Here is a 26,010-nt window from a genome sequence, read left to right as displayed (position 1 = left end):
TTCGACCTCGGCTCCTGCCAAGGTCAGTGCTCTGATGGCAGCCCCAGGAACGAGAGGGGGGCCTGGCAGCAGACTGAGCCATTCCCCTTCCTCTCACTGTCTGGGGTGCCCTCACCCCCACACCCTCTGCCTCAAGTGTCTCCCCTTCATCCTGGGTGTGGCTCTGGGAAGGGCTGGGGTGTCCCCCTAAGGTCCTCATCGTCAGGGTGCCTCAGAATCCTCAGTGTGACGGTGGTGAGATATTGACTATTTGACACATTGAGGTTGATTTCACAGAGCAGAAATGATATCGCCAAGGATCCAAGTCACCCAAGCCTAAGGGTCCCCAGCCAACTGCCCTGGGACACCTTCTGTGCCCTCTACCTGTTCCTGGCTTTGTGGTGGGTGGTGGGGCCTGAGCTAGGAACTCTCCCAGGGGGGCTGCTGTGACAACGCAAGTGACATCCCTGAAAAGGCCTGGTGCTCCTAGGGACTGTGGCAAGCAAGAGTCTGTCTTCAGGGTAATGGTTTGAGGCAGTCGTGCTCAGTCTGCTTCTGAGCCTCAAGGCTGGATCCAATCTGTGTGTGTCAGGACTCCAGGGTGCAAGGGGGTTCCAGAAAGCAGCTGCCTGGGTGCCATTCACTATCAGGCCCCTTCATCCGGTTGTCAGGGAAAACTCTCACCCAGGCGCTCACAGACAGCACTGACCATGACCTTCCAAGACTGCCTGCCGCCGGCTTCCTAGGAGAGAGGACGGAGCTTCTCGTTAGGAATGAACACCAAAGATGAGACGTCTCGGCCCCTTGCCTCTCCCTTCCATAGTCTTAGAGGCTTCTGTGGCTTCAGGGGAGTCACCGGCACTGGAGAGTGTGAGGGCCAGTGCCCCAGGGGCTTAGTGGGCACTGGGGTGCAGCCAGGACATCTTGCAGCCAGTGCCTGGCTGGCTCCAGCTGCTGTCAGCCCCTTGGAATCCTGGGCAACTCCTTCACCCCCATCCCCAGCAGTGGCCTCCTGGGCAGGCAGTCTGGAGCTTTAATCAGCAGCCAGAGACTGGGCTCTGACGTCCTTGGATGGAAGGGATGTGGGTGTGGAGGCAGCAGCTGTGTTTCTTCTTGCCTGAGCAAGTTCTCCCAATCCCTTTCCCCTCCCCCTGGGAGGCCCAACTGAGCTGCTGTTTCAGGCATTTTGCAGTGAATGCAAATCGTGAGCAGACCAGGCCGAGAAAGAAGTTCAGTTTTCCCCTAAACTTGGGCGTGTCCTTGTCTCCCCAGGATGCCTGAGTCAGCGTGGCAGGGCTATGTCTGCCTGCAGTCTGGCCCAGAGCCCTGTTACTCCAGGCTCCCCAGAGAAACTGGCTCTAGGCTCTTTCTGGACATTGGTCCCATGCTGGGTGTGCCCAGCTGTCTGTCTGTGGTCAGACAATCTTCCTGGCCTTGCGGCTCTAGAGGCCCCTCTCCAGTTCTTTCTTCCAAGCTGTGTTTCAGAGCATCCCAGAAACTGATGGGCTCGGGACAGACTCCGTTAACACAAGGTATCTCAGAAATAGGGTTTGAAGCTGCCCATTTGACAGGTGGGTGGGGCCTCCGGGTGGGGGCAGGGGCTTCTAACTCTTCAGTCTTTCTAATGCCAATCAAGCAAGCCACCAGCTCCTCCAGGGCAGGGACCAGGAGAGCCCACACCAGGAGTGGGAATGGTGAAGACAGCTCCCCAGAAAGCCTAATTCTGCCGCCCATGATGCTGGTGGACTAGGTCTCCTCCCTGTCCAAGGGGGCCCTGCACACTCCCCTCTCCATTTCCCCTCACTTTACCTGGTGGCCTTTTCTGTCCCCATCCATTGTCCTCCCCGGTTCCCCAGCTGTCATCTCAGCTAGCCCCGAGAGCACAGTGTTGATTCACTTTTCTCATGAGAGCCCCTCACCATCCCTGCCACCAACCCTGGGACCCCTCACTGCCTGCTCCAGCCTCAGCTCCTTCCACTCTTTCCCCTGTTCAGCAGCTTCTCCTTTCTTTAGACATTTGTCTCACCGTACGTTGCCATCTCTTTGGGTGCTCTCAACAAACCATCTCTTTTCTTGCAAACAAGTGTCTTCTGAACAGCCTTCTCAACCTGTCTGCCAGCAGCCCCTCTCACCCTCATGCAGAGGAGGAGAACGCAGACATCAGATGCTGGGAGGGTAAACCTCTCAGCTGTAGAAGTGGCCAGCTTCCTGGGGAACCACCCCGCAGTTCCCCGGCGCTGTTGGGTTCCCCGAGGCCTCAGCAATAGGTCTCATCTGGCTCCATGCCCGGCTCCTGGCCCCTTCCAGTGTGGCTCTGCCGTGATCACGCTGCCTCAGCAGATTAGCCACGTGTCTTACATAAGCCGAGCTCGTCTCATTTAAACCGTGAACCCCATCAGATAGGTACTTTCCTCTGGAGCAATAGTACCACCTCTTGCAGCAGAATTTAGCAGAAAGAGCACAGAGTTTGGGACCACCCTTCCACGCACTTGTGTGACTGTGGGCAAGTTACTCATTCTCCCTGACCCCCGTTTCCCTCATCTGTAAAATCGGAGCAGTGAGGACACTTGCCTCTCAGAGAGGGTGTGAGGATTGGAAGAGAGAAGGCAGAACATCTGGCATCTAGCAGGTGATTACTTAAGTCTCCGTTTTTCCCCTTCATTTTGTTTTCTCCATTCTTCAAGCAGACATTAATCTCTTAAAAGAAACATCCTCCGTATGAATTCTAGCATCCCTTACCTAAGTCCTCCCAAACCAAACTTCCTGGTGTGCCCCTCCCTTGAGGTTCCCCGCACACGTTCTCTGGGCCGAGTCCTTGCTGTGACATAGATGGGCATGACCGTTGCGTGGCTAAGGTGGAACAATCTCTTTCTGGATTGCATCTTTACGTCCTTGTTCTTATCAGCATTTCCTTTACAGAGAAGCCCCCTCACTTGTGTTTCTTTTCTTGTTAGTGTATCTGGGTTCACCAAGCATCGTCTAGAACCCCCAAAAGACCCTGTGGTCACTCACCAGGTTTTCTTTTGGGAGCTGGAGAGTTAGTCGTCTGTGTGCTATTCCCTCCGCCACCTGCTGGCTGGGCCTGGAAGTACACCTTCGATTCCTTCAGTCCAGAGAAATGCGCCCATCCTGCCCATTTCCCCTCCCCTTCCTGAACCTGCTTTGTGGAGGAGACCCTCAGCTCTCTGCCTGCTACCCCAGCCCGAGCCAGCTTCCCAGCAAGGCAGGACCCTAAAAAGTCAAGCCTACCAGACTCTGAGTTGGCCATCCCCCACCTTTCAGGAGCTGAGGCCTCTCCGTTTGACTGCAACCCTATAAGAGGCTCTCCTGTCTGAGCCTTTTCCTCCCAACCAGCAGCCAACGCCATCTGTCACCTGCCCTTCTCTGATATCATGATCCCAGCAGCCAGTGCACATGCCCTCTTAGACGTCTCCCCCACCCCTGCCCATCTATCCCCCAAACCAGAGAACGTGGCTCCATGCTGCAGGCAGCACCTCCCCTTATTCCAGACCCCCACCCTGGGCCATTCTCCCTCACGTTGTCAGTCCCACTTATAGTGTAAGACTCCCTGACCATCCCAGCCTGACACCCAGAATTCCCTCCAAGCAGCTGGTCCTCCCTTCCGAGGGTCCTCCAGCTCCTCTGGGTGATGTCTCTGGGTTGGGTAGCCCTCAGCAGTATGGGTATAATCTGTGCACCTTCCAAATGACCTGAGAGCGAAAGTAGCAGGCCTCTCAGCCTTGTAGAATGGGTGGAAGAGAATCAGGCCACCTCATCTATCCAGGGCTTTTTGGCAGGACCTGGCCTGTCTCTACAGCCACATAAGTAGCCAGCGCCTGCTTTTCATGCTGTGCTGTCCCCCAATTCCTCTGCTATTGGGCAAGGCAGACTCTCCATAGCACAGAATAGCATGGTTCCAGGGGCAGCAGCAGAACTTTCACCTTTTCCCCTCCATCCCCAGCTCTCTCTTATAAGATGTCACAAAGCATATTTACCCCTGGGAAAGGAGAGCCCTTCTACCTAAACCATGCCCCCATTTTTCTCATCTGCATCCCTTCCCCCAGGCCAGGAGGAAGAGAAGCCCTGCCAGCCCTGGGCCCTGGAAAAGGCAGCAGCTGCAAAACCCCTCCACCTCCTACCCTCACTCTTGACTCCCCCTCAGGCCTTGGCCGTCAGGGGAAAGGGAGCAGGGTTTATTTTAAGTTGTCTTCATGTGAATAATCAAGAGCACAGAAGAAATCTTTGCGCACTTTGGAAAATCCCCATTTTCCAAAGCCAGCCTATGAACCAGTCGTTTAACTTTGGATCACATTGGCCGTGTCCTCTGAATATCCCTGCCAGGGAATGTGGGTCAGGCACCCAATAGGAGGAAGCAGAAGAAAGGTGAGATTAAGTTGGGAGGCAGTCCTGGAAAAACCCATCTTTATTTTCAGAGGATAGTTCCAGAAAGGAAGGAGAATGGAAGTGAAAGTGCAGGGAGAAAATGTGGACTGATAGGTCTTTAGCAAGACCAGTCCCAGCAGGGTAGAGGCTGGATGAGAGGTGCTACTGTGGCTGTGAGGGTCTGCTGGGCTTCCCTCCCCGTATCTGCCAGGGCATCTTCCTGGGACCCCAGGGCAGGCGGGGTAGGCTGTGGCCCACACTGAGAGGAGCAGCGCAGCCAGATGGAAAGGTAAGGGATGAAAAGAGGCTTCACTTTTTGTAATAATCCACCTCCCTCACCTTTATACCCAGATCAGAGGGTTGGCCTGACCGGGTCCACAGAAGGACCCCAAACTCCGGCTCCTAGCCCCCTCCCTGCCACTCCTGCCCTTACTCCCTGCTAGAGGATGATCTGGACATGGCTTTGGCCCCTCAAATCCTGTGGCCAATGCTGGCTCATTGCAGACTCGAAGATGAAATACAGCAAGATGCATGAAGATGAGTGTGGCCTGACCACAGCTCTCAAGGGATTCTAAGACAGCAAAGGAAGAGAGCCCTAAAGATGAGATTAAAAACTCAGGCCTGTCCGATTCTGGAATGCATGCTCTTAACTGCCTCCAATACCTATAAGCTAATCTTGGATGAGTCACTTGACCTGAGCATAGGTTTTCTCATAGATTGAAGGTATTAGACTAGGATAGCAGTTTCCAAAAATTTCCAGTCATGTAACCATTTCTTTAAATGAGATCTTACTGGAACCCCAACTTATAACTACTATTCTAATTTTTTTTTAATTTTTATTGGGGAATATTGGGGAACAGTGTGTTTTTCCAGGACCCATCAGCTCCAAGTCAAGTCATTGTCCTTCAGTGTAGTTGTGGAGGACACAGCTCAGGTCTAAGCCTAGTCACCGTTGTCAATCTTTAGTTGCAGGGGGCTTGAACCAGCAACCTTGTTGAGAGCTCGCGTTCTAACCAACTGAGCCATCCGGCCGCCCCGTGAACAATTCTAATTTGATGGCATACAAACATGACCAGCTTTATCTTCCAAGCACTGTCTTCAAACATTTCCATTGAGCCTCTCTTCCCATTCCTTAGTGCCATCTCAGGCAGACCTTGGTCGATTTTAGCTGTTAAAAAGTCTCCCCAGTCTGTTTCAGTTTAAAGTTTCAAGCTGATGTCCAATATGGGGCTTACATCCTTCCATCATCCATCCATTCCTCTATTTCGGGTTTGGCCCATGTCTAAAGGACCCACAATGGAGAGCATAGGGTCTGTTCTGGCTCCTCCCCAACCCTCTTCTGGGCCCCCCTCCATCTTCGGTGGTTGGAGTAGGGAGCAGAAAAGGGGGCAGTCTCCACTCTCCGGGGTGGCTCTGGCCCTCCTCAGCTGTCGATGCCCTTGGTCTTGGTACTTCAGGCATCCTTCCAGACGTGGCCTGCTTGGGGACCTGGAGGACCCTTCCCACCTAGTGCTGCAAGGTCTCTAGCAGGTCAGGCCTGTGGCCATAAGGTTCAAGCTAGACTGCCTTCCACGGTGCTCACTTGGCACATAGGAGACCTCCCCTTTCTTGCCCCACCTGGCAGTAGGAGGCTGGCTGTCCCTTGCCACCGCAATCTGCCCTGTCCTCTTCCCTTTGCTGCGGCAGGCACAAGGGCCGATCAGCAAGCCCTCTGCAGAAGGCGGTACCAGCTGGGGAATGGGAGGCCTGTTTCCCCTTATCGCGAGCACCTGACATACAGTGTGTGGTTCCACTGGAGGCCCCGCACTCAGCTTGGGCGGGTTGCAGGGCGACGCAGCCACAGCCTCTCCCGGGGGCAGTGACTCCTTACAGGACATTGTCAACCCCACTGCACGAGAGTGCGTGAAAAGCTTAAGAAATACCAAACTGCTAACCCCAATCCAGGCCAGTTAACGCAACATCTTGAGGGTTGGGTCTGGGCATATTATGTTAAAGCCCCCAAGGTTATTGTAAAAGGCAGCCAGGTTTAGCAACCACTGTCCTACTCCAACAAATCCATGTTAAATGATGCGAGCAGCACCAGTCAGTCTGGGTCCTCCCTTTTTAAGGTCATGTGGGAAACACAGGGCTTGGTGCCTTTAGCTTTGAGGCTTTAGACACAAGTGGAAGGCAACAGAAGAGTTTCCATTCAACATCCTAGCTCGTACTAGTGTTTTTCAAACCTGTCTTAGCACCAGACCCCTTTTTTCATAGGAAATCTTGCCGGAGCCCTTATAGAACTCAGCTGGATTTGGAGTATGTGGCTGAAGCAGGGGCAGAGGCCTGGGGCCGGGCTGAGCTGGGGCTTTGCCCACAGCATGGGAACTGTATCCCCTGATGGGATCATCACTCAGGCCCCTTCAGCTCACGCTAAGAATCTGTTGCTGTTAGATTGCAGGGGGTGGGGGGTGGCAATGGAGCCAGAGATGTGCACCGAGCCTAGTGAAGCAGGCCAGGTGGGGGCCTGCTGGCTTCCCAGTTCTGCTGAGTGGTCATCCCTGGGGCAGAAACCCCAGCAAGGTGTGCTCCTCCCATGTGCCCCTGAGCAGGGGGAAGAAGAGAGGCAGTGGCCTCAGGACCTGCAGCCGCCACCCCCGCCGGGGCCGCCTGAGGACGGACAGGAGGAGAAATCCGGTGGGGATGAGAGGCCCGCCACCGAGCCTCTCTTTACGGTCCTGCACACGCCTCTGAGTGAGGGTGATGAGCCTACAACGCTGCCGGCCCAGGACCACGGGCACAGCGTGCAGATGGAGGGCTACTTGGGCCGCAAGCACGACCTGGAGGGGCCCAACAAGAAGGCATCCAACAGGTGCGTGGGGAAGGGGCTCCCAGGGCTTCACCAACGGAGCCTCGGCAACGTGGGTATGTGTTGGAGAGGGTACCCTCTGCCTCTAGTATTGAGAGCTCCTGGGCACACCTCTGGGCAAGCCCAGGGGTTGCTTGGCATGATGGGGAAAGTTCTGGTCCCAAGTTCGCATCCTATGATCTTGTACAAGTTACTCAGCCTGAGTTAGTTTCCCCATTTGTCAATGGGGGTGATGATGATAGCATGCCTCTTTGGTACCCTGCCTGGCACAGAGCAGGAACTCAGACAACACTATTGTTCTTAGCCCTGGGCTGGGTAACAACAGGTAGGTCACTCTCGGCACTAAGAACATACCCTTGACCAAGGCCCATGTTTTAACCAATCTGAGCCTCAGTTTTCCCAGCTGTGAAATAGGAGAGGAAGAAGAAGTGGGGTTGACATTGGTGCTTTCTGGAGGTTCCTCCCCATGCTGTCATACAGTGACTGTGACCTTGAGGAATTCATCCAAAGGTCGTGTCCTTGCCTGACCCTGAGGCAGTCATGTCTGTGGGTTTGGTCCATCCAGGGATGCCTCTACCCAAGGTTCCTGGGGGCCTCTGCCTTCAGGCAGCAGTCCAGGGTCCAGGGAAACAGGGCAGAATCAAGAGGTTAGAGCCAGTCAGATTCCCAGAGCCAACTGGCAGCATAGAGTCTGTCCAGGGGACCACGCCAAAGCTAATTCAAATTCCAAAATATTTGGGGGCACCTGCTGCCCTGAAGAGGTTTATTGTTTATATAAAGAGTCTACCAGGAAAGAGGAAACTAGCATTTATTGAGCACCTACTATGTTCCAGGCATTATATTAGGACTGATAAAATCTTCACAACCACCCTGTAATGAGGTTTCCATTTTCTAGACAGGGAAACAGAGTTTCGGAGAGGTTAAGTCATTTGTTCAAAGCAGGATTTTACTCCAAGATCCAGCTCCTTCTTAGCAACTGCCTTACTTGCTATAAGCTCAAGGAAGGTGGTGAGGCCTAGAGGAAAGAGCTCCAAGCTGAGCATCAGAAAACCTGGCTTTATAAAGTGACCAGCCTTGTGCAGGTCACGTGCTCTCTCTGACCTTCCAGTCCTTCCTCCCTATGTGCCCGACTAGTTCTCTACCTTCCTGCCCTTCAAAAGGAGGGAGGAAGAAGGAAGAAAGAGGAGGAAGGAAGAAAAGCTTAATGTTTCTCTGCTTTCAATACTGTGAAAATGCAACATGTTTCCCATTTGTCAGTGAAGGAGCTCAGGTTAGCCCACACCTTAGCTTATAAGCCTGTAGTCACCAAACATACAGGTCAAATGAGCCTTCATTTGCACAAATATGTTTCTCTAGAAAATGCTGGTATATAGTGGGCATATATTATCAACAAAACAAAAAACAACCAGCAAAACAAAATCCTGCTCTATTCACTTCAGTTCTATAGTGAGAATCAAATATGCTAACGGATGTGGAAATGCTTTGAAAAGTTTACACTGTTCGTCTTAGACTCAATAATTCTACTTCTAGAAATGTATGTCAAGGTAAGATCAGAGTTACAGGACTTACAGTCAAAGATTTAGGCACAAGAATGTTTATCACATTATTTAAATTGTGCTATTTAAATGTCCAGTATCACAAGGTCCACCAATAAAGGGATTATTGATGGGATATACCATAGAGCTATTCAAAATTACTTTCAAGAAATATTTGAGGCTATGGGGAAATACTCGTAATACAGTGTTAAGCTTCAAAGCAGGACATAAAATTGGATACACAGTATAATCCAATTTAAGCTATATATGTGAACAGAAAAAAGACTAGAAAGAAATACATAAAATGTTAACAATAGTTAACTTTTGGTAGTAGAATTACATGATTTTTATTTCCTTTTTTTATAGTAAAGTGTATTACTATTTATCAAGGCAAAAATGACGGAATGAAAACGAGGCATAGCTGTAGGAACTGATTAGAGATGCTGTAACAGGGCTGTCCTCATCTCCACAGGTCCTGGAACAACCTGTACTGTGTGCTCAGGAATAGCGAGCTGACGTTTTACAAAGATGCCAAGAACGTGGCCCTGGGGGCGCCCTACCACGGGGAGGAGCCCCTGGCCCTGAGACATGCCGTCTGTGAGATTGCTGCCAACTACAAGAAGAAGAAGCATGTCTTCAAGCTGAGGTGAGGTCCCTCCTGCCCATTGCCTTTCCTGGTGGCTTCATTGGGCATTAGTGGCTAGACAGGGGCCCACCACATGGGACCAGCTCCAGGGCTGGATTGTCCCTCAGGGGGTTTTCAAATCAAAGAGGCTGATGGTCTGGGTTTTTACCTCTCAGAGGGTTTTGTGGGGTCAGAGCCATCCCTCTGCCCAAGTAGAGGGCTCCAAAGGTGGCCACATGGCGGGAAACCCTTTGTCCTCCTAGGTTGAGCAATGGCAGTGAGTGGCTCTTCCACGGCAAGGATGAGGTAAGTGCAGGGCAGCCGCGCCCAGACCCCTGCTAACAAAAGGGCAGGTGAAGGAGAGCCAAGCCATTGGACCTCAGGCTCTTTCAGAATGGGCGGTCCTAGGGCGCCCCGCCCCATCCTTTGCGGGGCCCTGGGAGGCGTGGGGCTCTGACCCTCCTGCCCTGCAGGAGGAGATGCTGTCCTGGCTGCAGGGTGTGAGTACCGCCATCAACGAGTCCCAGAGCATCCGCGTCAAGGCCCAGAGCCTGCCCCTGCCCTCCAACGCCGGCCCGGATGTAAACCTCGGCAAAAAAGACAAGGAGAAGAGATTCAGCTTCTTCCCCAAAAAGAAGTAGCCTCTCACGGTGCCCCACAGGTGGGGCCGGGCTGCGGGTGCCGCAGTGCCTCCCTCGGCTGCCCGGGACTGGCCGGGGTGCCTGTGGCGTGACCTCAGCCACCACCCGGCCCTCCGCCCGCCTGCCGCCCGCTGCCTGCTGCCTGCCTGCTCCGCGTTGCCGGGCCAGGCTCCGGAGCCCACGCTGCACTGCAATCGCTGCCTTCGCCCACCCGGCCGATGTCTGCTCCCCACCTTCCACAGAGCGACTACAGGGACAGGGACTCCTAGTTCCACAGGGGCCCTGGGGCCTCCCATCCTGGGGGCAGGAAAACGGTTTTCCAAGGCACATGCCCTCCTCTCCCCACCTCCTGGGCTAAGGGCACACCAGCCCCCCAATCCCCTTGAAAGCTGGAGAAGGCAGATGGGGTTTCTCCAGCGTTGCCCACCCCCACAGAGTCTTATTTGCGGTCATTTCCCACGTGGGTGCAGCCAGGGAAAGGGAAAGGGAAGAGGACACTGGAAATGCCTGAGCCGCTCCTGGGGCGCGAGGAAGGAGCCTTCAGGTGGGCCCACAGGGCCCTGGCTCTGGGAAAAGTGCTGTGGGGACTGAGGGACATCATGGGCTTCCCTGGGCTTCCTCAGAACTGGGACTCACCTCAGGGGCCACCACATCCCTCCTCCTCCCACCAAAAAAAAAAAAGGGGAACCCCTCCAAGGCCGGTGGGTCCTTAGTGCAAGGCACCTCCTGGGCCTTCCAGCACCCTTCGCTACCACCATAGGTTCTAGAATGGAGGATGAGCAAGCTCTCCAGCTGTTCCTTTTAAAACTGAAGTTAGAGCTTGGCGCTCAGGCTTAGACCTGAAGGAGGTAGATGGGTCCTGACACTGCCTAAGGCGCTGCCTCTCCACTCTGGGACCCGCCCCCCCAGTAGCAGCTGAACCAGCAATATCCAACTGAGACCCAGGATCCCTTAATGAGACAGACAGTCCAGTCCCCAGATACAAGATGGACAGCCTAGCACCTGGAGTAAAGCATCCCAAAGCCAAATTCCCAATGGGTATTGTCTGCATCTGGTACCATCTGAGGGTACTGGCTGGACAGACAGCCAAGTGCATGACCTATCACCCTGGGGTGACAAACATATCCATCCCTGGGTATTACCACCCACATAACACAACCCCTGGACAGCTGGGACAAATGCTGAGGCCAAAGCCATGTTATGGCAGCCCTTGGTCAGCTTCTCCTGAAGCCACACGGGTGCAGAAATCACCCATGTGGCTAACCCCCCACCCCCCACCCAAGCACAGCCAAAGGGGCCCTGGAACCTACATCCGCAGGAATAGCCTTCCCCATGCTGCTAGGGTCAGACTTCTGTGGGGAAGAGGGCATTCATTCCACAACGATTTTTCCACCACTCTTTGAAAGCAATACAGCTGCAGCCCAGCATCTTAACTGGGGGTAGGTTCCCACAGAAGGCTGAGGTTGGGAGCAGTAGGCATTTCTCCTGGGGAGGTTATAAAGGTCCCTGGGGCCTGCAGCTGCTATTTCCATCACCTTCCCCATGGGAAGGAGCCTTAGAGACACAGATGATTCCTCCAGAAGTGGATGAGGATCGGGCAGAAACCACAGGGAGAGGGAGTTACCAGACCTTCCCAGGAGCCCTGAGTGCAGGCACATCTTGAGGATCAAAATCTATGTCAAGGTGAAGTTGAATTCAGCAGACAGGAACCACGGGAGGGAATTTCTCTGATGGCACCTGACATCTCCAGATCAGGTGGTCCCAACTCTGTAGCCAGGGGCTTCATTTGGCCTCTGTACACCTAACCCTATGGCCCTCTTTGCACCTACAGGGAACCTAGTATAGACCATTCACCAGTCTCTTTTGACACTTGGGGGAACCAAGGCAAGAGGCAGTAAGATGACTATACTCACCTGGCAATAAAGATCTCTGGTGCATCTGAGGGTATGTCCTGCTCCAGGGCAGAGGGCATGTTCCTTGCTGAAGGGTTGGTGGTGGCAAGAGTGTCTCTCCACTGCTTCCCTAGGCCAGTCTTGAGGGAGGCCAGGGACAGGGGCCACCCTCCCCCTCCATGTGTGCTGAAGTAGCACCTGAGTAAGGAATCTCCAACAGGCTATTCCACAGTCCCAAGAATGAAAGGGCCCCAAAGGAAGCGCTAGGACTTCACCACCCAGGTCCCCCGGACTGGTCATGGGCAGCAAGCTGCATGTGACCCTCCATCTATTGTCACTTTCTCCCACATCCCTCCCATGTCACCCAAGACCCTCAACTAACTGAACTGAAATAGCAAGCGCCCAGCTTTGGGAGCCTGTGCCACATGGGGGCTAAGCCCCTGGTGCCCTGGCAAGGTCTATTTTTTTCTTCCTTCCATTTTCTACTCTGCAGTCCTTTCTTTAACAGTGCTCCCAAACTAGGTTGACAAGCTCCAGTCCACACCAGCACAACAGGCTTCCTCCCAGGGCAGATTAGAGGAAGCTTTCTGGACGTGGTCAGGCAGCCCTCTTTCCCTCTCCTTGCCCTGGCCTCAGCTGACTGGCTGGCGGGGGGTGTGGAGCCTTCTCGGGCTTCCCTCCCCGCCCCCCAGTACCCATACCAGGAGGCCTGTGGAGGGCTCAACTCCCCACCACTCCACTCTTCTTTCCTGCCTATCAGAGGGCAACTGGGGTCCCCGTGGACAGTCCTAGGTCCCTCTCCTCTCTTCAGCGGGAGGGGGCAGAGTCCCAGGGGACCACATGGCTCCATCTCTTGAAAAAGCAAGCTCAGGGAGGAGGGGGCTGCAGAGAACTGCAACCCTGTTGAGCACAGACCACGCCATCTGGGCCAGCGGGGCCCTGTCCTCCACCTGCTCAAACATGCTTCCACCAAACGAAGGAGACCCATTTACTAGTTTTTCTAATAAATCAATAACGCTCCGTATTTCTCTCCATTTCTTATTTTACAAGGCTTGTTTCCCTTTGAACTGGGCCAAGGAGTGCTAGTTGAGTGAGCAAGGAGGGAGCTGTGTCCACAAGACCACCACGGAGACAGCCAGGCTGACTTATCCCGGAGAATCTTATGGGACAACTCTGCCAGCACCCAGGTCCTGTGCCTCACCTGAGACCGAGAAAAGCTTTCTCGGGGGCCTGCTGCAGGCCTTTCCCCAGAGCTTGGGACAGAGCTTGGCTGGACATTAGAATCACCAGAATCGCCAGGCCTGGGGTTCATCTCCAAAGGGGACGTTTCATTTGGTCTGGGTGGATGGAAAGTAGGCATAGCCATTTCTGAAAAAGTCCAGTGATAATTCTAAGGGGAAGCCAGTGAAACCACTGAGCGGGCCCAAGGTTCCCTGACAGACTTCGATGGTTGTGTAAGGATCACCAGGGGAAAGGATTTGCTACAATTTCCCAGGCCCCACCCGCTGAAGAGTCTGAGTCAGAGAGTTTGAGGCACAGCGAACCATCCACCTCCTTCAATTTCCAGATGAGGGAAAAGCAAGAGTGTAGGTGATCCAGCTAGGTAATAGCAGGGCTGGGACCGACACCTGGGTCTCCTGACTTACTCCAGGACGTCATGGCTACTTGCCTGGTAGAAGCCAGCTCTCTCCTGACTGTGGAAGTTGCCACAGAACATTCAGGTCAGCTGACAGAACACAGGCCAGCTCTGCCCTGTCTGCTTCTGCCCAGAAGAGGCTCCACTTGCCTCTGATCTTCCCTTGAGCTCAAGAGACTCCGTACACCCATCTTCAGGTCCAGCCCATCCTCCTAGGTCAGAAGACGCTCATGGCCCTGAGCCAGCAGACCCGTGGGGACACCTGAGGACAGTTCTACCACCTGGGTCCTGCAGCCCCACTCGTCCCAGGCCCAAGCCAGAAGAAACAGGGCAAAACAAAGCTAGTCCACCATGGAGAAAAGGCAGAAAACTCAACTAGAAATAATGAGGCATTCTTAGCCCTTTTGAATCAAAGACACTTTGGAGAATGGGATGAAAACTTAGGCTCTACCCCAGAAAAAATGTATTTGCACTCTTTACCCAGTTGCAAACCACCTTAAGACATTTCTAGGCTTCAAGTTTAGACTCCTCACCTTCGAGGATGTCTCCTGGGAGTGAGAGGGAGAGAAGAGTAAAAGGCACCAGACATGGGAAACTCCTATTAGAAAAATGTTCCATTCAGCGTGCCCCTCTCCCCCCGCACACACACACTTCTTTTAGTCCAACTTCGGCCCTTGAGAAAAAGAGCTAAAGGTTGGCATGACGCCCCTGCCCCCATACAGGACGTTGTAGACAGACAGAGAAGTCCACGGGAGTAGACTAACAAGAAAACAAGTCCCTTCCTATACCTTTCAAACCCCTGCCACCCTCCCCCATGAGCACCCTGGTGCCCCAGCAAGCAGTCCATCTCCCCAACACCCCTGGCCACGATCAACTCTCCCCACCCCAGCCAGGCCCAGTAAGAAGGCCACACACAGGTAAGTTGGTCAGCAGTGGTTATTGCACCATTGGCAAATAATGAAATGTGTATACATTAGCGACAACCACAGGGGCAGCAAAACAACCCACAAAAGTACCTGAACTGAGTCCGTTACATTCTTTACGGGAAGGGAATCAACAACAGACGCGTACACGCGCGTGCACACAAACACAACAGAATGGAAAGCAATAAATTATGGACCTCGTTCCCACCTGGATCCTAAGAAAAGGCAGTTAAAGAGCAAAACCTCCCCAGGCCAGCACCCCGTCTCCTCTGGCTGGGCTCCTCAGTCTGGCAGTGGCCAGACAGCGCCGGAGGCCTGAGCACGGCTTGCTCTCCCTGGGAAGAGGTGAGCTTAAATATTGGCTTCTTACCAGAGAAGAACTAGGTATACGGAAGGGAAGTGGCCACACTGGCCTCAGAGTCTGGGCCTGTGGAAGTCGCCGTGAGCCTGCAGGAGTGCCAGCACGTTCACAGATGGCACTTGCGGAGTACAGCAGTCTTTCTGAGGGCCCTGGGTGGGACTGCTGTGAGCAGGGTGAGCCCAGGTTTGTGGGCAAGTCTGCCAAGGTTCCTCCCCATCTCCCAGGACTCAGGCTCAACCTATGGAGTTCAAGGCCTGGAATTTCTCCCTCAGGTTTCTCACTCTGCCTTGCTGGCTGGGGTCCACTGGCTCCCGGGGAGCCTCTTCGTTTGGCCGATACTCTGCAGGCATCTGCAAATCCTGGCCCTGCCCTACCATGGCTGCTAGTGAGCTCAGTCCCTGCCCGCTGCCCTCTTCCAGCCCCACAGCAGGGGGAGGCAGGGGCCCCTTCTCCATGACAATCACCCGCTGGTTGTTCTCCAGGGTGAGGTCCGCGGTGACGTACAGGGCCTCCTCTGCGTCTGGCCCACTTTGGGGCAACACCCCAGGAGGCTGGGCCTGGGTGGCCTCTGGGCTCGCCGGGCCCCTCTTGGCATTCAGGCTGCAGCAGCGGCCCACCCTGCCCGACAGAGAGGGATCCACCATGTTTTCTGGCACCGAGCGGCTCCTGTTGACAGGCAGACCTCGGGGCCGGCTGCCCTCAGCCTGCGCCGCCTCATCATGGGAGGCGTATTTGGAGCAGAGCTCTCGGACATCAGGCCAGTTAAAGGTCTCAGTGTCGAAGGGGCTGAGCGGGCTTCGAGCAGAGGTCCGGGCCCCAGGCGAGCTGGTCCTTGAGTTGGCAGCAGAGGGGCTGAAGGAGAAACGCCGTGGTGACGTCTCCCCAGCAGAGCAGGGCTTAGGCGGGCTGTGCTCCTGGTCCAGCATCTGCTCATGGTTGAAGAGGGACAGCACTGGCTTTCTCCTACCTGTGAGGGGAGAGAGAGCTGCCTGAATCACTGGGCAGGAGGAGAGGAAGTGAGGGCTCTGAGCCGCCTTCAACTCACTTCCCAGGCAAGGCTGATTGATGGAATTTTGGTGGGTGATAGAAGAGACCTCTCATTTATCATCTATGGCCCCTTTATCAAAGGGAAATGGAAAGAATAAAGAAAAGGCAGTGGACAAGGGGTTGAGAGTCAAAGGAAGAAAGACAAGATCTTCTGCTCTCCTGGAGAAGAGGGTCATGGCCACATTTGCTCCAAAGGTCTCTCTGCTGCACAGGAAAGGCTGGGCGAGGGCAGTAAAAGGGCTCAACCAGGGCTGCACGAGTGGCCTCGAGGCATTAGACCAGGTGCCAGGGCCTCACCCCAGCCTTCGGTTTGGGGTTGAGCCCTCTCTTTAGTAGAGGTTCTTTAGGGGTCCCTTTCCCCCAGAAGCCAAGTGGCTCCTAAAAGGCTCTTCTGCCCCAGACCTGCAGGAGGGGCCCACTCCCCACCCCTGCCGTACCTTTGCCACCCGGCTGTGCACCAGCCTCCTCCTGCAGGCGGGGAACGGTGGGAGCTGCCTTTTCCCACTGCAGTGGGGGTCTGGCTGCAACCGCCTTGCTCTTGATCCGGAGGCTATACTGGCGGGCCAGCTGGTACACCTTATTCTTGACTCGCTCGCTCACATGGCTGTCCATCATGTGGGAGAGCTGCACAATACGGGGGTGCAGCGGAGCCAGCAACTCTCCCTGGGAGCCACTGCTCAGCTCCTTCACCAGCTCCTTCAGCTCCTGGGCCAGGTGGGCTGCACTGGGCCTCTCAGTGGGGGAGGTGCTCTCTGGCGAGGCAGTGGCCGACTCCTCGGTGATGGCCCCCAGCTCGTGCCCCTCCAGGATGAAGAGTGGCTCGTGCAGGTCAAAGCCATTGGCCTGACCTTGGCCTGGCCCCTTCCGAGGGCTCCCCCTGGAAGCCTCCATCCCCTCCCAGATCTTCACAATTTCCGAAGATGGGCGGAACTCAGAATCTGTGACAGGAGCTGGGTCCCCAGTACCCACCTGACCTGGTCCTGGGAGGTCAAACAGGGCCCATGACGCTGGCCGGGAGCCCACCTGTCTCTTGTGCCCTAGTGGAGCCACTGGCTCCGGGTCTGGCCTGGGGAGGCTGTTGAACCTGGAGACCGAGTTTCTCACCAGGCCTTTGGGGATGTAGGAGAGGCTCTCCCGGCGCCGGATGCTGAAGCCAGCATCGTGGTGCTCTGCATTTTCGTAGTAGCTCTTGATTTTGTCCAACAATAGCCGGTCTTGGGTAGAAAGCATCGATTCCTTCTTCTTGCAGGAAGAACTGTCGGGCTCCCCTGGGCAGCCTGGGCCTGGGTGCTCCGTCCCGTTGACAGAAGGGCCACTCTCTGTGGCTATCCCCACACGGAGGTCCTCTTCTGGGGCGAGCTGAGAGCTGCAGGAGTCTGTGGAGTTGCCACACTGGGCCGGGCCCTTCTCACTGCCCTCCAGGCTGAGCACGCTGCTGCTCCGGCTGGCCAGCCTGGGGGTCCCGAAGCCAGGGGACTTGCCATCCTCCAGGGCCAGGCTGCTCCGCCGAGAGAAGCTGCTGACAAACCGCTCAGCAATGACGCTGGCCTGGTCCAGCACAGAGGGCGGCAGGAGGCTCTCGGGCTCCTGGGCAGCCCCCATTTCCTCCTCTTCCTCCTCCTCACTGCTCAGGGCTTTAATGTCCTCGGTGCTCTCAGCCACCGCGAAGTCCAGCACGTCACTCGGGTGGTCCAGCCCCAGCAGCTCTTGCTGGGCGGCAAGCTGAGTTTCCAGGACTTCTGGAGACTCTGTGTCTGAGGGCAGCTCCTCAGTGCTGGGACCTTCCACGGCAGCAAACACCTCGGGCTCTGTCCCAGGCTCAGGGTCTGGCTCAACCTGGGACAGCATGGATAACACGTATGAGACCCGGGGGATGAGGGGACAGCATGGCCTCCTCAAAGCCCAGTGAGAGGGGGCTGCGTTTTAGGACTGAAGGGGGAAGAGGTCTTCAGGGAGAAGGACGTGATGCTGTCCTTTCCTGACCCTGCAGCTGGGGTGCTGGGCCCATGTCCTTAAACTCAAGGAAAAGTCTAGGAACACAGATGGGGAAGAGTGGTGGCACCCTCTGTGGCAGCCTACCTAGGAGCTACAGGGGCAGGTGGGGACATACAACCCAGGGTTGAGCCATGGCACCAGCACTCCCTGCCCAATGGTAAAGCAGCTCCCAAAAGCCCTAGAGGCTTCCAACATTGGGGGGGGGGGGGGTTCACTCCAACTTCCCTGCGGGACCAGGGCCTCCCATGGGGCTCAGGACCCCATGCGGGAATCCTGTCAGATGTGACCAAGAAATATGGCCCCGTGCACGACTCTGCATGTGCCCAGCAGACGGGCAAGGAAGGAAGCAGGTTTGAGAACGCCCTCTTGACCACCTTGAAGGTCATTTGAACCACAAACCTGGCCAGTATAGGCATCTTTCCAGAGAGGTCTTTAGGAAGAAGATAAGCAAACACTACATTGTGAGGAATCAGACCTGATTCCCTTTGTTCTATTCCAAAATCTGCACAGCAGGACCCATGCTCTAGGCCTGCACTGTCCCACTGAGGGGCCACCAAGCCACGCGCGGCTCCCGGGCACCGGAGCCACCGGAAGTGTGGCTAGTCCAAACTGACAACAGCAGTATGGGTAAAATATACACCATACGGCAAAAATGTCATACAGAAAAAAAAGTACAAAACATCTCATTAGTAGTTTTTTATATGGATTATATGTTGAAATACGAGTTTGAATATACTGGGTTAAATAATTTTTTCACGTGGTTACTGGACAATTTAAAATGACACATGTGGCTCACATCCTATTATCACTGGACAGCACCACTCTAGACTCTTATCCACTGTCCTCCAGGCTTCTGTCGTATCCTGGCCGTGAGGTCCACCCTGGGCTCTAGGCCTCATGAACTGCTTCTTGTAACACTGGGAAAGCACGTCCAGACAACCCACAGACAGCGTGTATGTCAGGAAGACGACCGTGAGCTTCTGAGTCACAGACCCAAGTCTGATCTCAGCTCTGCCCCTCAGAAGCTACCCAATGTGAGGCACGTCACTCAACCTCTCTGAGACCCCCCCGGGTAGAGCTGTCACAGAGAACAGATGGAGGAAATAAACAGCAGACACATAGGAAATGTCCACAAGACATCACTCCGCTACCCCTTTGCCCAGGTAGGAACAGGTGGGACTGAAATATCTGGGATGCTGACAGGGGCAGGGCCTAACAGAGGGGACCTAAAATCTGGTCACTTCTGCTAACTATGCCTTTTGGCAAGAGATTAATCTGCCCAAAGGAAGGGGAACCTTTTTCTAATTCATAGAAAGGGGCTGTCTGCTCACCAAGCCACACGCCCATAGGCCAGACTAGCTTTCCTAAAGGGGTGAGAGTCCTCGGGGGTGGGCAATCCTTCTCTCCATGGGCCCAGAGGGATGGTCTGAAAGGCCAGCCTGCAGACCGGGAGACCTGGGCTCCAGGCACCGCTGCACGAGGCCCCTTCCGCCTGCTGGCCACTTACCTCTGGCAGGGAAGAGACGGACTCAAGACTCATGCGCTTCTCGGCACTGGTTGGAGACCGGCTGCTGTGCCTCCTGCAGCTCGTGGGGCCTTCAGACTCCCTGCGCCCCTTCCCCTGCGAGCAAAGGGCAGTTGTCAGCTCCTGGGAGCTGACATCCCTGCATCCCAACGCAGGTGGCACCTGCTGAGCCCTAAGGGGGCTGGGCTTTGCTGAGAGCCAGCGCTGGACCTGAGCCAGGCCAGAGTCAATCTGAGCGCCAGGCCTAGGGATGCAGAAATCCCTGCCAGGCACGCGGCCTCAGAGCAGCCCAGCCCCTGACCCTCCCAGCCCGCTCTGTGCTGGCTTGTCCCCCTCTCCGCTGCACCCCCCCATTAGTCATGCTCATTGGGCAGCACACTGGTTAGCACCCAGTACTGGGACAGCGCATGCCAGGGGCTCACCAGGGCATGACCGTGAGTGAGGGGTTAAGAAGTGCTGATGTCAGGAGGAAAGGAACAAGGACAGAGGGGTGGGGAGGGTGGAGGGGGCACCTCAGATGGACATGCACATGCCAGGGAACATGCAAGGAGGAGGGGAAATCAAAGAGACACCTCACCATAGCGCCCCGGGAGAAAAGTAAAGCGTTGGCCCGATAGTGCCAGCAGTGGAGGGCGGCCAGCAGGGAGCTGGCAAAGTCGGCTACCTGCTCCGCCACTGCCAGGCTCTCCTCCTCCTCTTCCTCTGAGCCTGGGGGCTCCAGCCCAGACCCCTTCTCGCCGCCTTCATGCCCTGCCAGGTCCTCCAGAGAGACCTGAAAGGCCTGCTCTTCCTCCTCCTCCTCCTCCTGCTCCCGGGCAGCCCCTTCAGCCTCCAGTTGCAGGCCCCGAGTACGGGGGGGTTGCCCAAAGTCCAAGAGAGTGCCAGCACTGCCCGCATGCTATTCAGAGCACAAGACCCCCTCGTGACCAGCCTCTGGGCAACCGCCCCTCCTCCTGCCAGTGGTTGGGGGTCAGGGGGCTTTACACAGAAAGCCACATCTAGATGCCAGCCCCTCGTCTCCATGGGGCCCAGTGAGGATGGTGGAGTGGGGGTTGGTTCTCAAAGGGGAAGCTGGGACCCAGGAAAGCAAGGCAGGACTAGGGCCTAGTCGGGAACTTAAGCCCCAGAAAGTCCTGCCTGCTCCGGAGGCGGGAAAATGAAAGAGGATCCAGGTTGGGCAGGCCACCACCAGGGCGCTGGTCCAAGAAAAGGGTATAGAAAGAAGGGTCCCCATGGTGAGGGCCACAGCCTCTGTGACCCTCATGACAGAGCCTGGTGCATAGGAGGTGCTTGAAAAGTATTTGGTGAATGAATAAAGACAATGAGAGCTGAAGGGGCTGGGGGCTAGGCTGGGCAGTCCCACCCACCTCTGCCCATCCGGTCGCCTTGGCCCACTAGACTTACCTTCATTCCTGCTGCTCTGGCTGCTGCCACCAGCACATGGGTGGAGGGGAGAGGAAGAGAGGGCAGGTTAGCAGGACAAAGGCCTGGGGGCCCCTGGGGAAGACTGAACAGACCAGGAGCCTGGCGGGTGCAGAGCAGTGCACATCTGTGCACGTCACTTGTTCCTGCTGTTCCTCAAGGACAGGATGAAAGGAGTGTGTGTGGCGGGAAAAGCACCAGCCTCCTCCCTGGACAGCAAGGGGTGAGGCCCACTTCCCGGGAGGAACAGAGACAGAGTGCCCTCTAAACTGTCCTGGACACCCCACCCGTGGGTCACCTTTCTGCCCCTGCCCTAACGCTCGGTGGGAGTGGCTGTCCAGCCCTCATACGCACCTTTCTCGCTGAGTTGCCTGAGCAGGTGTCTGGTTGGCTCTGAGGAGGAAAGCAAACGGGCAGCCAGTGAGGCCTGGGAGCAGCTGTGCCTAGCCCTGTTCCTACTCCAGTCCATCGCCAGCTCAAAGTCCACTTGGGCTTGGCTCCCTACAGCCCCAGGGGTTGAAGGAGGCTGCCCCCACACGTACCCATCGGGAAGCAGGGCCAGGGCCACTCCCATCAGCGCCCAGGAGCAGGACTGCCCACAATCCCCGCATCAGCGCATCTCGCCCACAGCCCTCCATTGTGGAGCCATAGCCCATCGCTGCCCCCTTCAGACCAACTAGCCTCATCTCTGGAGGTCCCTGGCTCCACCTCAAGCCCCACACTCTCCGCAATGAGCCCATCAGCCCAGGCCAAGCCCCCCACAGCACCCCAGCTGGAAAGCAGAGGTCGCACCGGACTTTCTACGGCCCTTAAGGCCTGGCACCAGGAAGCCTCGCTGCCTGCTGGGGAGTGTTGCCCGGCTGTACGGGGGCTGACCAGGCTCTGGGAACAAGATACAAAACACATCCATTAGGTTGATGGTGTCACCACCTTGTACCCCAGTCTTTCTGGGGACAGACCTGAGACAGGCAGGCAGGGATAAGAGGACACGTGTCAAGGGACCTCTCTCTCAAGCCTTGGCCTTGGCCCATACTGTTCTTGCCTAACTGGCGCTAAGTGGGAGACCCACTATAGACCTGGAGCCGAAGGAAAGTCTCCTGAGGTCTCGTAGCTATTTCCTGGGCAGGGGGGTAAGAGCGAAGAACTTTTTTTCTGCTGAGATGCACACACACAATCTGGACAATGTAAGGAAACATCTAATTGTTTTTAAAGTGAGAAATATAAAACACTCCACTCTCATTTTAAAACAAGTGACAAATGACAATAGCATCCTATGTATCCATACAGTGAAGTTATCTGCCCATCTCAACCCTCTGGAAATAGGAAGCAGGAAAGGCCCCCAGGCAGAGGACTAACCCGTCCTCCCTCTGGGCAACTTCCTGGCCTGCTTCCACACACACTTCTCACAAGTCTGATCAACTGATTTCCAACAGGCAGAAGGGGGAAGACGGGATACTGCAGGCAAGCATGCTAAGACCGATGAGAACGAACACTCTTCAGTGTGAAGACGGACACAACACCTCAAATGCCCGCTGTCTCTATGGCAACCCCGCCCCCCATCCTGGGGGCCCTGGAGAATCTAGCAGTTCAAACACCACAGTGATGCCATTGTTCTGACTCCAGAAAAGTGCCAAGTTCAAAAGTGGTCAGCATCGTCCTCTATTTTAAAGGGTCAAGGGTATGAAGCATGTTTTAGAAAGATGTCTCTTTCATAATGGTTAAAACTAAAACACAAAAACAAGCATGTAAGCAAACCCAACTCTTTTAAAGTTTCCAGACTAAAACCTCAGCCATGTGGAAACGTAAGCTCTGAAACAGCTCATTTCCTGAGCGCCTTGATAGCTACAGTTTGGGTACTGAGGGATGACATGTAATATTACTCTTACTATCACCGCTACTGCCATCCCTTACTGAACACGTCCGTGTGCCAGAAGCTTCCGATTTAAAGCCATGGCAGGTTAAAGGGGAATGCTAGAGGGACAGGAAAGGAATTATTGAAGAAAACGGAAGGAAACTGCGAGGGCCAGAGACTTAGTTAGTAACACCGCCAATCTGGGGCTTTGACATATAGCACCATGAAATTTTTCAACCGTGACAAGTTTGCCTAGGGTTCAAGATCCACTGGGAGCAATACCAAACAAAATAAAACCACAAAGTCTTTCTAGACATGTTCTAGAATACCAAAGCCTATACATCAACCTGTGGGTCATGGCCAATCGACACCTGACGCACTGCAGAGATCCAAGTCACCCCAGAATCTTTCTCTCCAGGGGTCTCTAAGACACTTGTCACCCCAACTGCCACCTCATGAATACGTTTGGCAGATACCAAGCTGAAGCCGAATCTATCCCTGGGCCTCAGACTGAAGGGCAGAGTAAAAACAGATGTGGAAAACAGACTCCCATCACCACGAGAGCTAAGCATAAAAGCAAGGTCTTCTCTTTTTCAATAGGTGATTCACTCCAATAACTCCAAGTACATAGCAGCAAGCCCTGTCACGGAAGAAAACCCAGGAGAGGAAAATGGGAACTTTTCCCTGAGACCCAAAGCAAATATTTCCTGTCTGGGTTTGGTGCCACTTGAAGGCTAACTTGTTTTCCCCACGTCCTGCCTCTGCTGTTCCACAGCTGGGCTGGGGCCCATGCATGATGTCCGAACGTTACTCCTGGCTGACTCCCAGTATTCCAAGTGGTGAAAGAGGGAGGTTTCAGTTGCAGGGGAGCTAAGAAGAGGCACCCAGGCCTGAGTGAACAAGCATTCCGAGGGCCTTGGAAAAGGTGGGCTGCCCAAGCCTGGTGGGCAAGAAGGGCCCAGAGGTACCTACATGCAGAGAAGATGTCCCACACACGCCCATCCTGCTCTTTCCTAGCATTTGACAGCCAGCCCCAAATGCTGCTGCAAACAGTCCCCCAGCTGGCCTCTCTGCCCACGCAGCCCTTCCCTTACCAGATTGCCGGCGGCCCTGGTGTACGTGGGTGGACACCTCGTCCTGGGAGGGCCACGCCTTCTTCAGGCGCTCTGGGCTGTAGCGGTACCGATTGGGATCTGCACCCAGGAGAGACAATCAGGCCTTTGGGATACTTCAGCCTTGGCCTAGACGCTGCCCACACCCAACCACACCTCCACTGCCCACTCCAACTCCAGGGGCCAGAAACGTCCCAAGCTCCTTTCTCTTCCACTTGGGAGCATCAGGCACCAAGAGTGCCTGGGTCAGTGGCCCTGGTCTGACAGCAGACCCCCAGGCCTTGACAAAAGGAGCTGCCCCATCCTCCTTGCTCCCCGGAATATAAGTGTCAAGCAAGCTTCCCCAGGATGTAGCCTGACCTAGAGCAGTTCACAATTCGGGACAAAGCAGGCAGAAAGTGTCCACTTACAATAGGAATCCATTTCCAAGATGGCTTCCTTGGCCTGGAAGGGAAGGAAACCCACCAGTTACTATCTTGCCACATGCCATGCTTCCCTCAGCCCACGGAGTCGCTCTTGCTGCTCCGGGACACCCCACAGTGCTGTGCTGAGGCCTGTGGCATCTGCTGAACTGACCCCCACTGTCCAGTGGAGCCAACGTCCAGAAGGTGAGGCCCTGGTAGATCCCCCACAGCTGGCTCTGAAGGACACCATCTCTCCCTGTACCCCATCAGGAGCTGGGGGTGGGGGTGCCCCCGGAACCAACCTTCTGGGGGATGGTGGTGTGGTGGTTCTCCAGGATGAGCCTCTTGATATGGTGAGTCCAGTTTCGTTTCTCCTCCACTGTTTTGGCCTGGGAGGACCCAAGGGAGGGAAAAGGAAAAGGGGTTACCACGGGCCTAAAGCCATGCGGCATGAGCCTTGCTTTTGCCGAGCGGGGTGGGGGTGCAAAGAGGGCGCCTGCTGGGGCCTCTGTGCAGTTACCCCGCCTGAGAGGTGCCCAGTGCCCCCCGCCTTCAGAGGGAGACCCCGAGGCTCAGCAGCTAAGCCAGCAGCGGCGCAGGGCTGGCCCCGCCCGAGTGGCCCCATCCGCTCTCACCTGGATGCTGTACTGCTGTTTGCTGTGCTTGTAGTGGGTGACGGTGAAGCACAGGGAGTCTCGGGTGCTTTCGATCAGCATCAGGGAGGAGCACTGGGACAGACGGAGAGGGCCGTCAAGCACAGTGAGGGAAGGGGCAGCGGGGAGAGTAACCGCAAAAGGATGGAGCTGCGTCCACACCGCCCCGGGGCCGGAGGAAGAGGACAAGGAGGGCAGGCTGCGGCCTGGTTACCGGGATGTGACCCTTGTAGACAAAGTGGTCGCCCCGCTTCTTGGTGATGAGCAGCGCTTTGTCAAAGAGGAAGAACGTCTTCTCACTGCGCACACGGTGCACACGGAACGTGCCCTCCAGGACCAGCTCCCCGTAGATGGTCAGGTCCGGCCCCTTCCAGTTGATGAGCAGCGACTGAATCTCCTGCAGCACAGAAGCCCCAACCCCCAGGGTCAGGCTGCTCGTGACCATCCTGGGGACCGCACAAGACCTCAGGAGGCTCCCAGAGATGCAGCCACCACCGAGTCCCCCAAGAGGCGCCCTCCCCGCAGGACAGCACCCCTCAGCTCACCCCTGTAGGGCGGCTACATGCCCTCTCCCGAGCCCTGCATCGCCCCTGCATACCCTACAGCCCCCAGCCCCAGGGTACCTGGAGTCGCACTGCGTGCTCATGCCTTCTCTTCATGTCGTTGATGTACCAGGCCACGCAGGTCATGGTGTCGATGGCGTCCTCCACTACCTCGAAGCCGTCCTCTTCCTCATCGAAATGCTTGGCAATTTCCTGCGTGGGAGACAGGGGCTTAGACCAGGCTCCAAGGCCCCGCCCCGCCCCAGCCCCCATGTACCCAGGTTACCTGGAGCAGCAGGTGGTACTTCAGGATGCGCTGGACTGGCTTCAGCAGGTAGGAGCCCAAGGGCAGCGAGTGCTGCAGCAGCTCCTGCCGGTCCCGTAAGAACTTGGCCTGCTGCTGGTCCCGCATGCACTCCGTCAGAGCAGCCACAGAGCTGGGAGTAGGGAAGGGGCTGTCACCACCTGGGAAAGTCTACATGGGAGGCGGGGTGCTCCAGACTCACCAAATGGCTCTGCCTCCCATCGCCACCCCAGTTACTCACTTGGGGTAGTTGTTGCAATACTGGGTGTAGATATCAAACTCTTGGCTCTAAGGGTACACCAAAAATAGTGATTTCAGGGAGATTCCCATTTGA

General features: G+C 55.5%; 2 protein-coding genes across 14 annotated transcripts in view; one reads left to right on the top strand and one right to left on the bottom strand.

Moving 5' to 3' along the window:
- SPTB (spectrin beta, erythrocytic) overlaps window positions 1–12,924 on the top strand; it is a 116,659-nt gene extending 103,735 nt beyond the window's left edge. For both annotated transcript variants that reach the window (XM_081047691.1, XM_081047690.1), the window contains 4 exons: window positions 6,951–7,210; window positions 9,215–9,388; window positions 9,631–9,673; window positions 9,841–12,924. In XM_081047691.1, the coding sequence (XP_080903817.1) occupies window positions 6,951–7,210; window positions 9,215–9,388; window positions 9,631–9,673; window positions 9,841–10,008 (645 nt within the window). In that variant the 3' untranslated portion in view covers window positions 10,009–12,924. The remainder of the gene's footprint in view (window positions 1–6,950; window positions 7,211–9,214; window positions 9,389–9,630; window positions 9,674–9,840) is intronic.
- The window catches only part of PLEKHG3 (pleckstrin homology and RhoGEF domain containing G3), a 40,529-nt gene continuing 27,428 nt past the window's right edge, over window positions 12,910–26,010 (bottom strand). For 2 of the 12 annotated variants that reach the window (XM_081047701.1, XM_081047693.1), the window contains exons 5-19: window positions 25,918–25,964; window positions 25,659–25,809; window positions 25,454–25,585; window positions 25,045–25,227; window positions 24,813–24,905; window positions 24,480–24,566; window positions 24,184–24,217; window positions 23,756–23,854; window positions 21,602–21,691; window positions 21,164–21,202; window positions 20,792–20,814; window positions 19,965–20,285; window positions 19,370–19,483; window positions 16,305–17,703; window positions 12,910–15,787 (exon numbers count right to left, since the gene is read on the bottom strand). In XM_081047701.1, the coding sequence (XP_080903827.1) occupies window positions 15,054–15,787; window positions 16,305–17,703; window positions 19,370–19,483; window positions 19,965–20,285; window positions 20,792–20,814; window positions 21,164–21,202; window positions 21,602–21,691; window positions 23,756–23,854; window positions 24,184–24,217; window positions 24,480–24,566; window positions 24,813–24,905; window positions 25,045–25,227; window positions 25,454–25,585; window positions 25,659–25,809; window positions 25,918–25,964 (3,546 nt within the window). In that variant the 3' untranslated portion in view covers window positions 12,910–15,053. The remainder of the gene's footprint in view (window positions 15,788–16,304; window positions 17,704–19,369; window positions 19,484–19,964; window positions 20,286–20,791; window positions 20,815–21,163; window positions 21,203–21,601; window positions 21,692–23,755; window positions 23,855–24,183; window positions 24,218–24,479; window positions 24,567–24,812; window positions 24,906–25,044; window positions 25,228–25,453; window positions 25,586–25,658; window positions 25,810–25,917; window positions 25,965–26,010) is intronic. The other 10 variants (XM_081047698.1, XM_081047697.1, XM_081047704.1 and 7 more) reach the window with 10 other exon arrangements.

The sequence above is a fragment of the Rhinolophus hipposideros genome, assembly GCF_964194185.1.
Source record: "Rhinolophus hipposideros genome assembly, chromosome: 5".
Lineage (NCBI taxonomy): Eukaryota > Metazoa > Chordata > Mammalia > Chiroptera > Rhinolophidae > Rhinolophus > Rhinolophus hipposideros.
The sequence above is the reverse complement of the archived record's forward strand: the minus strand, read 5'-3'. Positions and strand labels throughout refer to the sequence as shown.